We start from the raw sequence: 13,472 nt of genomic DNA on the forward strand, positions 1-13,472 counted from the left end.
GCAAGAAGCTCTTGATCTTTCTTCGGTTAATAGAGCATCAATTTCATCCAGTGTGTTTGGAAGGTCCTGGAAAGCCTAAGGAAGAAAAAAATTATCCATCATTGTAGATAGTACAGTGAAAAGTTAAATTCAAATAGTTAAAATATTCGGCCCGAGTATCTACTACTCTACCACCATGTGTTCAACAGCATGCTAACACAGAAGGAATCAAAGAAATTATAAACAGGGTTTTGCTTTCAAATAGCTTACACCTTTAAAAGGAAATAAAATATATACACTTACACGGGATAATACCTTAAGGCAGTGTACGGATGTTGAGTATTAAAATAAGCAGTACATATTATATAGGCTATGGAATTTAGAGTAGGAAGTATCAGTTCATGCTACAGGAGCTACAAGAGAATAGGAGAATTCAGAGGCCCAGAATTCATCTCCGGGCCTTAAAGCAAATGGCTAAGAAAAAGCAAGGCAGAGGGGAGACAGGAGCTTGGAAAAAAGAATGAGCACTGCATACCATGGGGGGTGAGGAGTTGTGTCCATTTGGAATGTTGGGTACTTGCTGAATTGGTAGAATGGGTCCAGAATATGTGGGGCATTGAAAGAGAGCAAGAAGTTAGAACTTTATACTGTACTGAAACAGCATCCTAAGAATCTAATTAATTTGACAGAATTTCACCACAGAACTATCCATGCCAGAGAGACAAATCAGAACAAATACTTTCCTATGAGGGGAAGCAAGCAGTACAGTTTTTTGTTTGTTTGTTTGTTTTCAGCACAACCTGCAAAGTTCTTACACTACAAGGTACAAAATGAATCTTGGAACTCTGAAAAAGATCCTGATATTACATTAATCTAATATCTTAAGTTTTTTTAAACTTTTTAGAAAGCAGTTCAACTTCTATAGGACTTCAGATATTTGTTGAATCTGACTATCCACTGAGCTTTGAATTCATGTGCTCAACACTTATTTAGTATCTTCACTTAACTCTAATAAGGCATCTTAAATGTAAGATGGTAAAACAGATATCTTTATTTCACTCACCAATTTGAGCAAACCTATTTCTCCTCATCATCATTCCAGTTCATGGCAAAATTTAGGGGTTCTCTCTCCCACCCTTCACCTCAAATCCATTTGAATGTCCTGCTGGCTTTGTCTCTAAACAATTCCTCAAATCTATAAGCTTCTGTCTCCAGGATTTCCTCCCTAATCCATGTGACTCTATTCTCTTGTCTGGTCCACAGCAATAATCTTCTGTCCCCTAACTTCCAGTCTTATATCCTTACTTTATTCTCCGTATAGCAGTTAGGAGTGCTCTTTTACTTATTCTTTCAATTAATAAAGTTCATTAAGTAATACTAATAGAAAATTCTGCCAATTTTGATGGGATGAGAAAGTTTTTTGAAGTTCATTTTATTTTACTAAAACATTTTTTTACTAAAACCATTTTTTTTCAATTACAGTTTACTTTTAATATTACCTTGTATTGGTTTTAGGTATATAGTATAGTGATTAGACAATCATGTATTTTATAAAATGTTCCCCCTGATATTTCCAGTAGTTAGTCATATCACTTCTTTAAAATCCTCTAGTATATTCCATCTCAAAATGAAACCCAAACTCCTTCTATGGTATAAAGGGTCATACATGACCTGACACTGTCTTCCTTTTTGCTTGGACTAGCCCCACTGAAGATTCCTTTTATTCTAAAACATCTATATACATAAAAGCCTAAGTGACGGTTACGACCACACAACCGGCCAGTAGCTATGATGCGCACTGACCATCAGGGGGAAAAAGCTTAATGCAGGAGCTGCCCCCTGGTGGTCAGTGCACTCCCCCAGCCAACCTCCCATGGCTGGCCAACTTCCCGCAGTCTCTCCCGCCGGCCGGCCAGCCCTGATGGCCAGGCCGAGGGACCCCACCCATGCATGAATTCGTGCACCAGGCATCCAGTGTCAAATATTATTCTGTCCTGGGGGCTTTGTATGAACTGTTTTTTCTGCCTATGATATTTTCTCCCTCAAATCTTCCCTAGACTGATTTCTTCTCTTCACTCAGGACTCATCTAAAATAGTATCTTTTCAAAGGAACCTTCCTTGACACTCTATCCTCTTACCTTGTTTTATTTTTAGCACCTCTTCCTACCCAACATCTATTTGCCTTTTTATTTGTTTTGTTTTTTTTTATCTGCCACATGATTCAGACTAGAATATAATTTTCAGGAAAGAACTCTGTCTTGTTCAATACACATACACATATTTTTAATGAATGTATGAATTATCTCCTAATTTTGTTCCTTTCAAAAGCAATATGACTTATCAAGGATAGAATCATGCTACTTTCTGAAAGAAAAATTACTACAGATATTATATTTACATTTATTTTATGATAACCCAATATATTTTGGAGAAGTTCTAGCATATTTTTAGAAATAATAGCTCCTCAATTTGTCTTAAAAAAATCTACATTCTTATTATGTACCCAGTCTATTCTTTGTGGTTTCTATGTCTGATATCATAGAGTAAAACATTTGAGGATTTGAAAATTATAGTTCAATTAATTTTTTCCAGTTTTACTTATATCCTTGTAGACATTTCATTATATCCTTAGTAGACATTTCCTTATCTATTGAAATAAGTAACATTTGAAATTAAGAATTAAAAAAATCCATACAAATGTCAGATATCTTAACATATTTTCTATTCATTTTCTCATTGTGACATTATTCTAAGAGGATAGGTGTTATCCCTACTTGTAGGGTAAAGCTTAGGGCTACATCGTTGGTGGAATGTGGACTAAAGGGCAGGCTCTCCTCATGTCACTGAGTGATATGGCAGCACATAACGGAAAGAAAGGCTCTTTTCTCCTTTTCTTACCGATAAATGTTTGCCCTAAAGATTCAGTTCCCATTGAACTCCAATAGAAACCCCATATTCAGGACAACATTTTCATTTAGCCTGCTTTTCTCAATGTCACCTCTATTTACTGTTTCTTATATACCAATTACTGGTACTCTGTTTCCATGAAAAACCACATCCCATTTCCCAATCCTACTCCTGAAAAGTGGCTTGGGGGAGGGACCTTTCATTGGAAAAATGAATGTTATGGTACTAATAATTTTGCAAGGTGATACCCATGTTTTAAAAACTTTAGTACTAAGCGACACGAGTAACGAAAATTTGTTTAGCAAAATTACATACTCAGTTGAAAATCTCCCATTTTTTATGGAACATCATGTTTTTCATGGGCCATTACAATGCCTAACACATTTTAAGCTTACAAATAATGTTAACTTGTGGCATTATATACTTTTTATACTTACTGTTTGATATTCTTGAGGAACGGTCTGCTCTGCACCCAGGTTACATACTTGCCTAGCTCTCCTCATAAGCTCCTTGCATTTCTGCAATAATCGCTGTCTATTTTCATCCAACTCAATGAAATGTTGCTATTATAAGAAAAAAATATTTTGGAAATTTGAACAGAGGGGCTATTTTATAAAATTACATTACATTACATATCAAATAAGTTATTAAATTTTGATTATGATAAGCAAATAATCGGAAAACCGTATCTCAAATGACTTTTATTGTAAAGATTAAAAGTTTATCAGCATGTACAACATTTCTCTAATCCAGGGGTCCTCAAACTACGGCCCGCGGGCCACATGCAAATACAAATACTGTATTTGTTCCCGTTTTGTTTTTTTACTTCAAAATAAGATATGTGCAGTGTGCACAGGAATTTGTTCATAGTTTTTTTTTTTAAACTATAGTCCGGCCCTCCAATGGTCTGAGGGACAGTGAACTGGCCCCCTGTTTAAAAAGTTTGAGGACCCCTGCTCTAATCCATAAGAACTTTAAATTTAATGACCTTTCCCTCAGTTTGATTTAGCTATATATAATTTCACTCTAATGAAATTTGAAATACACAGTGTATAGGCTTCCTATCAGAAAACTCAGCACTCAAACGTAAGTAGAACCTTTGACAGTTTTCCAAATGCCTGTCCATATAATTATCATTTATTCATGGACACATTCATTCCTTCACCAAATAATTATTGAGAATCTATTAAATGTCAGTTTTTATTATGCACTGAGCAGAGAAACGTAAAGGGGAAAGACACATAAAATCACTGTAAAAGAAACAGCTACTATTTATTTAAAGCTTATTTGCTAGATGCTTCACACACATTATTCCCTTATTTCTCATAACACTGAACAGTAATATTGTTCCCACTTTGCACATAAAAAATAAAAAGACAGAGAAATTAAAGCAACTTGTCCAATCTCACACAATTAGCTAGAGGCTGTCAGGATTCACATCTATGCCTGCTTATAGAACTCATACTCTTTTCATTATATCCTCTCAGTGGGAGAGATTAAACAGAGAAAAGCAAAACAAAGTATATACATGGTGGTAGGGGATGCAGAAAGGTCAGAGTAGTCACAGAAGCTATAAGTGAATGGTCTTAAAGGACAAGTATGAAATTACTAAAGAGCAAGCAGCAGCAGGCATTCCCAGGATAGGTGATTACACAAGTAAAGGCAAGGAAGCTCAAAGATCCACTTATTTATGTAACAAGATCTAACATGTGTGGAGGAGAGGTAAGGATATAAAAGATCAGAGTGGCAAGAGCCAGATGGCAAAAGTTTCACGTGTAACGAGAAGGGCATCATGGAATGGCTTCTGTGGCCAACCTTTGTTATAACCACTATCATATATGTTAATCTAATCCTCACAATCTAAAAAAATATAATCTCCTTTTCTAGATGTGGCTCAGAACAAGTTTCTTAATATGAAACTTGTTCAGGATTACAGAAATAGGTCAGCAGGTTTCTAAGAAGACAGGTCTAGCTTACTCTTTCCATTAAACCTCGAACTTCAGTGTGCACAAAAAAATACCTGGGGTGGTAGATTATTAAAACAGTAATGATACACCAACCATATGCCAGAACTATTTGATTAAGTTCTCTGGGGCTGAGGCCTGAACATCTGTTATTAACAAGGTCCTCGGGTGATTTTTAAACATACAAATTTGATAGCAAATAAACTAAACCAAGACATAATGTTATAAAAAGTAAAGGGATATATACTGGACTGAACTGAAAACACAAGCAAGCCTTTATACTAATCACACAGTACTATAGTTTCCTTTAATGAATTCCTCAGTCTCTACACCCTGAGAGAAATAAAAATAAAGGTTAGTTTCCCAATCATCCCTACTCTGCTCTCTAGGGACAATCACACTCAGGCAAATGTAAAACAAGGGGACAGCTAAATAGAAACTAAACACCCCTGAAGTCTTCTATTTCTGCTGCCTAGTACTCTGGACCTTGCTAAATGAAATGTTAGAACACTTTGGGAAAGAAATCCTTGAGCTGAATACTCGGGGCTCTGTGCTTAGGGGGACAAAATCTCATTCAAAGATTTCTTTCTCTTTGGTGGCATATGTCTAATAAAATCTTTACCAGAGAAGATGTTTTTGTATAGGTACACTTAAATAATTTTTTAAAAAAAATCTGAGATAGCCTAGCCAGCGTGGCTCAGTAGTTGAGCTTTGGCCTATGAACTAGGAGGTCACGGTTCAATTCCCAGTCAGGGCACATTACATGCCTCCTGCATGCCCCACACTGGGTTGCAGGCTCAATCCCCAGTATGGGGCATGCAGGAGGCAGCTGATCAATGATTGTCTCTCATCATTGTTGTTTCTATCTCTCTCCCTCTCTGAAATCAACAAAAAAATACTTTTAAAAAAATCTGAGAGAGAGAGAGAGAGAAATATCAATCAGCTGCCTCCTGCATAAGCCCCGATAGGGGACTGAACCTGCAATCTGGGGATGTGCCCTGACCAGGAATCAAAACCTCAACCACTGGGTATATGAGATGATGCTTCAACCAACTGAACTACACCAGCCAGGGCTATACATACTAGCACATTTTTGTGACATACCTCTTCACATAACACCCACCCCCACAATTGTTGAGATATATTTTGGGGGGAGGGTAAGGGGTGGTAAGGGAGTATAGAATTATGTAAGATGATAATGTAGTTAGGCTAGTAAAAAGAACTTTATATACATTTCTACTTAAGAGTCTAGCCCTTAACAATTAATACACAATAGAAATGTTTCATCTATGTAAGACATAAGGGGGAAAAAAGAAAAAGTTTACAAAATACCTACCACCAACATCTCAGAAAGGATTAGTTTGTAGGATATATGCTAAGAAGAAATTAGTAAGAATTATTTTTTTTCTGAAATTCTTTTTGAGAAAGTTCAACTGGCATGAAAGGTGTACAGAAGTAACTTAATGAAGGAAAAGCTTCTCTAAGAGCGCCCTCTTGTGGAAGAAATCAGAATTGTTCACATAATTTCTTAAATAGCAGGTAAACATGAAATTATTTAACACAGTAATTCTAACAACTTATTAAAATAAGAGTCAAACAGAGTACAGTTAGGCTAGTAAAAAGGAACCAAACTAAGTTCTAGGTAGTATGAACTCTGAACTTTTACTAAAACACTAGCTGTAAATTAAAACATTTCTTCTTCCATTTTTTAATATAAGCACAAAATTTCATTCCAATTTAAATGGTCTAAAATTCAAATGTTACCTATATGTTTTAATACATATAAGATAGAATAGATATTACAATAAAGTAATCACAATAATACTATTTACTTGTTAAATAATCCCCCTCCCCCCAAATGTATCTCATTTTAAAAATGTCTCCTCTGAAATTTTTTTTGCGGGGGAGTGGGAGAGTGCTAAGCAGGTAGGGAGAGGAGAGAACATTAGATAAAAGCACAGGATTTAGTATTAGGATTAACAAATAAACTAATTTCCAATCTTTAATTTATACTGATCCTGATGTAAATAGATACTTTTAAGGAAATATTGGTGTACACTAAGCATATTAAATTAAACTAGAGGCCTGTTGCACGAAAAGATTCGTGCAATAGGCCTTCCCTCCCTGTGGCTGCCGGCACTGGTTTTCCTCTGGCACCCGGGACCCAGGCCTTTGCTCCAGCCGGAGCCACCTTCAAGCCCTCGCTGCTCCAGCCGGAGCCACCTTCAGTCTTTGCTCCACCGCTTGGTGCCTATATATGCAAATTAACTGCCATCTTTGTTGGTGGTTAATTTGCATATCATTCTGATTAGCCACTGGTGGGTGTAGCGAAGGTACGGTCAATTTGAATCTTTGACTATTATTAGATAGGATATCACAATCTCTTGCAGGTCAGGTATTTACTAGTATCATAATATCTATGGCTGAAGATTACACACTTGGAGTGTTAGGAAACTTGCCTGTGGTAAAAAACCAAGTTCTAGGTATATCCATCCATCTGTCCATCTCCGTATCAGGATTCACATGCAGTCACCTTACTAATTTGTTCTGAAAATATTCCAGAAGGTAGTGACATAATTACAAGACAGAGGTTCACAACATTTGCCTTTCTCTGGAGATGTTTTGTAGGTCTGTAATCCTGTTTCCCTATTTGCTTTCCAACAATTTGGGAAAGTATTAAACTCGAGGGTGGTGGTTAGCTATTCCCGAGTTCCATCAAGGATGATAACCCCTTCTGAAATTTTGTGTCAATCTTCTTTTGTGAACTTGTTTCAGAATCAGAATAAATAAAGGACAAAAACAGAAGTGGTAATAATGGTTCCTTAGTGCAATCTGGCAGGTATTCAGAGGGACAAGTAGGGAAAAAATGATTTCTCCTTGTTTCAAATGACGTAGGAGAGTAAGAAGACGGGTAAGAATATGTATAGGTAAAGGACAGCAAACATGAGAAGAAAAAAGAAACAAGAGAGAAAAAGAACTACCATACACCCACTCTAGTATGTATTCTTTCACTATCATTTCTGGCTATTTGAAATGTGGTTATGATTATGGTCAGTCAGCAACAAATCTGTCAAGTACACACTGCATAAAAATAGAGGAACCTTACAACAGGGTTGGCAAAACAGTTATAAATAAAAAGCATTAAATGATTTTCAGATCAACACATGAAAAGGGGAAGCAGAATGGTGCAAAGTATTGCTGAGAAAAGTCAGGGGTTGTACCAAGTAAGATTGTATGGAAACACCTGTCTAAGGTGTGCGTATGTGGGGGATATGAAGTAGAGATCTAAGTGGGTATTATTTATAGGTAACAAAATCTAGACAAGCAGCTAATCAGAAATTAGTTATCTGGACAGTATAATGTGGCCATTTTTGTAAAAAATTACTTAGTGACTCAAAGATTAAAAACAAAACCTCCTCCCAAGAAACTTTCCTATTCTCTAGAGTAGTCAGCTCCATTGGAAATATGAATATTTCTGCTACTACTAATAAAATGGATCGTAAGAGAATACTCTCTTATCCTGCATCTAATCTTAATATATCTATGTGAACAAAGGCTGTTGGAAAAATATTTCTCACTATGTCAAGAGGAGGTTAAGTTTGGGAGAATGCTTACTACAAAGACATCATGATTTCATGATACTTCTGTAAACGTAATACAAACCCATAATTTTAAGTTCTTAATTAAAACTTGATTCAAAAACAAAACTCTGGGCACCAGGATCAAATATTGTCTTGTATGACTTCACTTAAAGCTCCATATAATATCTGCACGATGGTTCAATTTCTTCATGAAATCTCTTTATAACGAACAACCAGGTTTATAGGCTCAATCACTAAAGCATGGGCTCTACAAATATTTACCAACAGAATGCGCAACAGGCAGACTGGCTTCCTCCACACTCCCACGAAAGGAACACTGACAAGGACCCTCCTTTGGTAGCTAGTTTCATATCCAGCCGACCCTCCCCCTGCCGCCTTCCAGTTTGGGTACTACAGCTTTGGTTTCTTTTCTTTGCTGTATCCCTTCTATACGAGTATTCAGAATGACTACTGCTACTATTGCCCCTGCTTTCTTTGGCGGGGAGGAGAGAGGGAAGGAACTTTCCATCTTCCAAGCCTCTGGCATTGCTCATCAAACCTGACCTTGAGCTCCTTTTGGCTAGTTGTGTTTATGTTTGCCTGTGCTTATTTGATAGCAAAATTGGTTTTTCCTCCAGTTTCTTCTAGCCATAAGCTTTTTTCAGGAGACTTTAAAGAAGCTGGCTTCAGAATAATGAAGCTCCCATCCCACTTTCATTTACTCTTTCCATTCATCTGTACAGTCCTGTCTCTATTTCTGAAAATCTGACCTGTAGTGATTCTTTCCACAAAAAGATACTACTAAAAGTTCACTTTTACACAACAGGTATGTTTGTGAAAAGCTAAGTGTAAAGCGAATCACATACTGCCCAAAAGGAGCAGAATCTAAGAAAGTAGAAGAATTGATGGGGAAGGATACAAGGGGACTTTGAATACATGAAAAGTTTTAAAAATCTGCAACCAATATGGCAAAGTATAACATTTGTTTAACAGGATAGTGGACACCTGTATGTTATGTTACTCTTCCTACTTATATATAACTAAAATTTCATACTTAGAATTATAAAAGACCGCCGAAACCGGTTTGGCTCAGTGGATAGAGTGTCAGCCTGCGGACTGAAAGGTCCCAGGTTCGATTCCAGTCAGGGGCATGTGCCTGGGTTGCGGGCACTTCCCCAGTAGGAGATGTGCAGCTGATCGATGTTTCTCTCTCATTGATGTTTCTAACTCTCTATCTCTCTCCCTTCCTCTCTGTAAAAAATCAATAAAATATATTTTTAAAAAAATTATAAAAGACCTAAATGAAGCAAATTATAAAAATCATAATGTAAGTTTTTCTTAAAATTTTTTGTTTTGAAGTGTAATTGTTGAATAAACTGTCCATTTTAAAGTGTACAACTTGCTGAGTTTTGACAAATATATACATCAGTGAAACCATCATCACCAAGATAATGAATGTATCTTCTATCACCTGCAGCAACCCTGTACCCCTCTGTAATCCATCCCATTGTACCCTCCCAGGCAACCATAGATTTGTCACTAGGCATTCTGTAGTTCATAGAATTTCATGTAAATGGGTCATATAGGTTTTTAGTCTGCCTTTGCTTCACATCCTCTCCAGCACTTCGGTATACTCAGTCTTAAAATTTTAGTCACTTTAGAGCAGTGGTCGCTAACCAGTGGTCTGTGAGGTCCGAAAGGTTGGCGACTGCTGCTTTATAGAGGGTCTGTGGTGTTAACTCATTATTATTGCTTTAACTCACACTTCCCACTGACTAATAAGATTGGGAATCTTTTCAGGTGCTTATTGGCTATCTGTATACTTTCTTTAGTGAAGAGCATGCTTAAAACTTTTGCCCATATTTTGGATTGGGTTATTTGTCTTCTTTGTATTGATAAATGTGAAGAGTTGTTTTGTTGTGTTTTTTGGTTAACCATTACCTGAGGATATTTTTTTCTGGCGATTTTTAGAGTGGGAGGGAGGGGGAGAGAGAGAGAAAAAAACATCGATCAAGGGGGGGAAATAGGAGACATATGTAATACTTTCAAACAATAAAGATTTAAAAGGGGGGAAAAAGACTTAAAAGAAAAACATCAATGTGAGAGCGACATCAACTGGTTGCCTCCTGCACACATCTAACCTGCAACCTAAGTATTTGCCCTTGACCAGGCTGACACTGTAACCACTGAACACCACCAGCCAGGGCAGAATTCTTTTTATAGTATTCATCAGGGGTTAGCAAACTTTTTCTATACAGAGCCAGTAAGGAAATATTTTAGGTTTTGAGGTCCACATATAGTCTGTCACATATTCTTCTGTTTTAACCCTTTAAAAAAAAGTCAAAACCATTCTTAGCTTGCAGGAAACTTTATATAACAGATCCCAAGTTAGATTTAGCCCACAGTAGTAGCTCCTCATCTAGATACAAGTCCTTTGTCAGGTGTATGTTTTGCAAATATATTCTCCCAATTAGTAGCTTGACTTTTCTTAACAGCATCTATTAAAGAAAAAGCTCTAAATTTTGATAAAACTACAACCTCTGATTCCTTTTGTATCCTATTTTGCCAAATCTAAGGTCATTAAGATTTTCTCTTATGTTTTCGTCAATAAGTTTTATAGGTTTAGTTCTTACATTTAAGTCTATGCCCATTCTTGTGTGTGTGTATATGGTATGAGGTAAGGGTTATGGTTCATTTTTTGTAGATGACTATTCCATTGTTCCATCACTATCTGTAAGATTATTCTTTCTCCATTGAATTGTCTTGGTATCTTTGAAAAACAACAACTGACTGAATATATGTGACTTTATCTCTGGATGATCTGTTCCACTGACCCATGTCTATTCTTACAGCAATACAATAATGTATTCATTACTGTAGCTTTATAGTAAGTCTTAAAATTAGGTGTTGTCATTCAAATGCTTTTTCAGTTTTTGTAAGTCCATTGCATTTTAAAATGAGTTGCAATTTTCTAAAAACTAAAAACTCTGCTGGGAATTTTAATCAATTTATAGATGTAGAAGAGAATCAACATTTGAACAAATCCCGAATTTCTGATCTATGAACACAATCAACTGCTCTATTTACGTAAGTCCTATTTTAACTTCTGTCAGCAAAGTTTTAAAGTGTTCAGTATACAGGTCTTATAAATATGTCCCTAAGTATTTCATATTTTTAATGTGATTATACACAGTATTGTTTTTTAAATTATAATTTCCAATTATTCATTGCTAATATATGGAGCCACAACTGATTTTTACATATTGAACTTCAAGTTTGCAACCTTGCTAAATTCACTGTATTTCCTGGAAACTGATAGTTTTACAGCAGTGGTTCTGAAATGGGGACATTCTTCTTCCCCAGAGTACATCTGGCAACGTCTGTAAACAATTAATTGTCATAGCTAGGGTTTGAGGGAGTGTGTACTACTGGCACCTAGCAAGTAGAGACCAGGGATACTGCTAAATATACTACACTTCAAAAAAGACCCTTCACAAAAAGAATTACCTAGTCCAAAATGTTTATCTTGCTGAGGTTGAGAAATCCTGTTTTAGAAGCTTAATCAAAATGACATAGAATTTTTTACAATATTATTTCATAGGTGGTGTTGTGTCCTTCCATTAAGATCCACATATATATCTGGCTATTTCTTTTGTGATGTTAGCAGTGCAGTTTCAAAGTGACAATATTCTATACACTAATTCCTTCTGCATTTATTATTTGAATTACTTGTTTATCCTAAATAACAGTTCACAGAGGAAAGGAAGGATAAATGCTAAATTCTTTCTTTGCCATTTTTCAAAATGAGCTGGTTCCCTAATATCCTCTAAAGATGACAAATATTTTATATAAGTATTATGAATTCATAGATTAAGATATCATTATGAATTCACAGATTAAGAAATTTGATGTGTTTCAATCTATTACTACTTCATCTGTGGCAGGAGGAGATTCTTCATGTTCCGAGTCAAGTCATCTTTTAATAACTTCTCTGCTTTCTGGTGTGACAATATAATTGAGGTTAATCTCGGACATTTCTTTCCCTGCTCAGGAATTGGCCATTTCTCCAATGGCCGATTTTAGTGTCCAAAAGTATTTAGAGGCCAAAATCTGGGTCTTTTACACATATCTGGGAAATTTTTTTCTTTTGGAGACAATACACTGACTTCATTAATTCAACTTAAATATTTCAAGGTTTTGAATATTCCTTTGTTTTATATCTGAATCTTTATTCTCTTATGCTGAAAATCCTAATGACATAACATAATCCCTTATTTGCTTTATCCTATAACATAATATATTCAGGATATTACAAACATTTTATTACTGAAATAATACAAGTTCTTTTTGTTCTTAATATCAAATTTCTGTTTTTTAAAGTCAACTGAAAGACCTTTTCTCCGTGAGGTTATTGGGAAGTCAAAACAAAGTTGGAGCCCTGACTGGGTGGCTTGGTTGGAGCGATATCCAGTACACCAAAAAGTTGCAGGTTTGATTCCCAGGGCACATACCTAGGTTGTGGATTCGATCCCCAGATGGGGCATGTATGAGAGGCAACTGATCAATGTTTCTCTAAAAAAATAAATCAATAATCATATCCTTGGGTGAGGAAATAAAAAAGTTAGATTCCTTTCATTTAACTTTTGCTAAGTTAATCATTTGACTAGTAGTGATTGGTATCCTTCATAATAAAACTATAATCATATGTATGACATATTCTTGAGTTCTATGAGTCAGTCTAGTAAACTCCTGAACCTGATGAGATCACAGGAACCCTCCAATTTGTAGCCAGTTGGTCAAAACTGCAGGTGGCCCAAGGACCCCTGGAACTTGCAGCTGGTGTCTAAAGTAAGGGCAGTCTTGTTGGGGACGGTGCAGTCTTAACTTGTACAGTCTGATGCCAACTTGGGGTGGTTAATGTGAAAATATATTGTAGTACACCCAATTAAAATACCTTGAAATTTAGCTTTGTTGTATATGTTGTCCATGGGTTTGTTATTATGTGGATTTGAGACTCAAAAGCTGTACCAGGTCACTACCA

At 36.1% G+C, this 13,472-nt stretch overlaps 1 protein-coding gene across 1 annotated transcript in view; it reads right to left on the minus strand.

Annotated features, from left to right (window-relative positions):
• SMC5 (structural maintenance of chromosomes 5) overlaps positions 1–13,472 on the minus strand; it is an 80,359-nt gene that overhangs the window by 7,493 nt on the left and 59,394 nt on the right. Inside the window, exons 18-20 of the mRNA XM_015565009.1 lie at positions 3,324–3,449; positions 515–559; positions 1–75 (exon numbers count right to left, since the gene is read on the minus strand). The exon at positions 1–75 is cut by the window's left edge and continues 19 nt beyond it. Coding sequence (XP_015420495.1) covers positions 1–75; positions 515–559; positions 3,324–3,449 — 246 coding nt within the window. The remainder of the gene's footprint in view (positions 76–514; positions 560–3,323; positions 3,450–13,472) is intronic.

The sequence above is a fragment of the Myotis davidii genome, unplaced genomic scaffold (genome assembly GCF_000327345.1).
Source record: "Myotis davidii unplaced genomic scaffold, ASM32734v1 scaffold616, whole genome shotgun sequence".
Taxonomy (NCBI): domain Eukaryota; kingdom Metazoa; phylum Chordata; class Mammalia; order Chiroptera; family Vespertilionidae; genus Myotis; species Myotis davidii.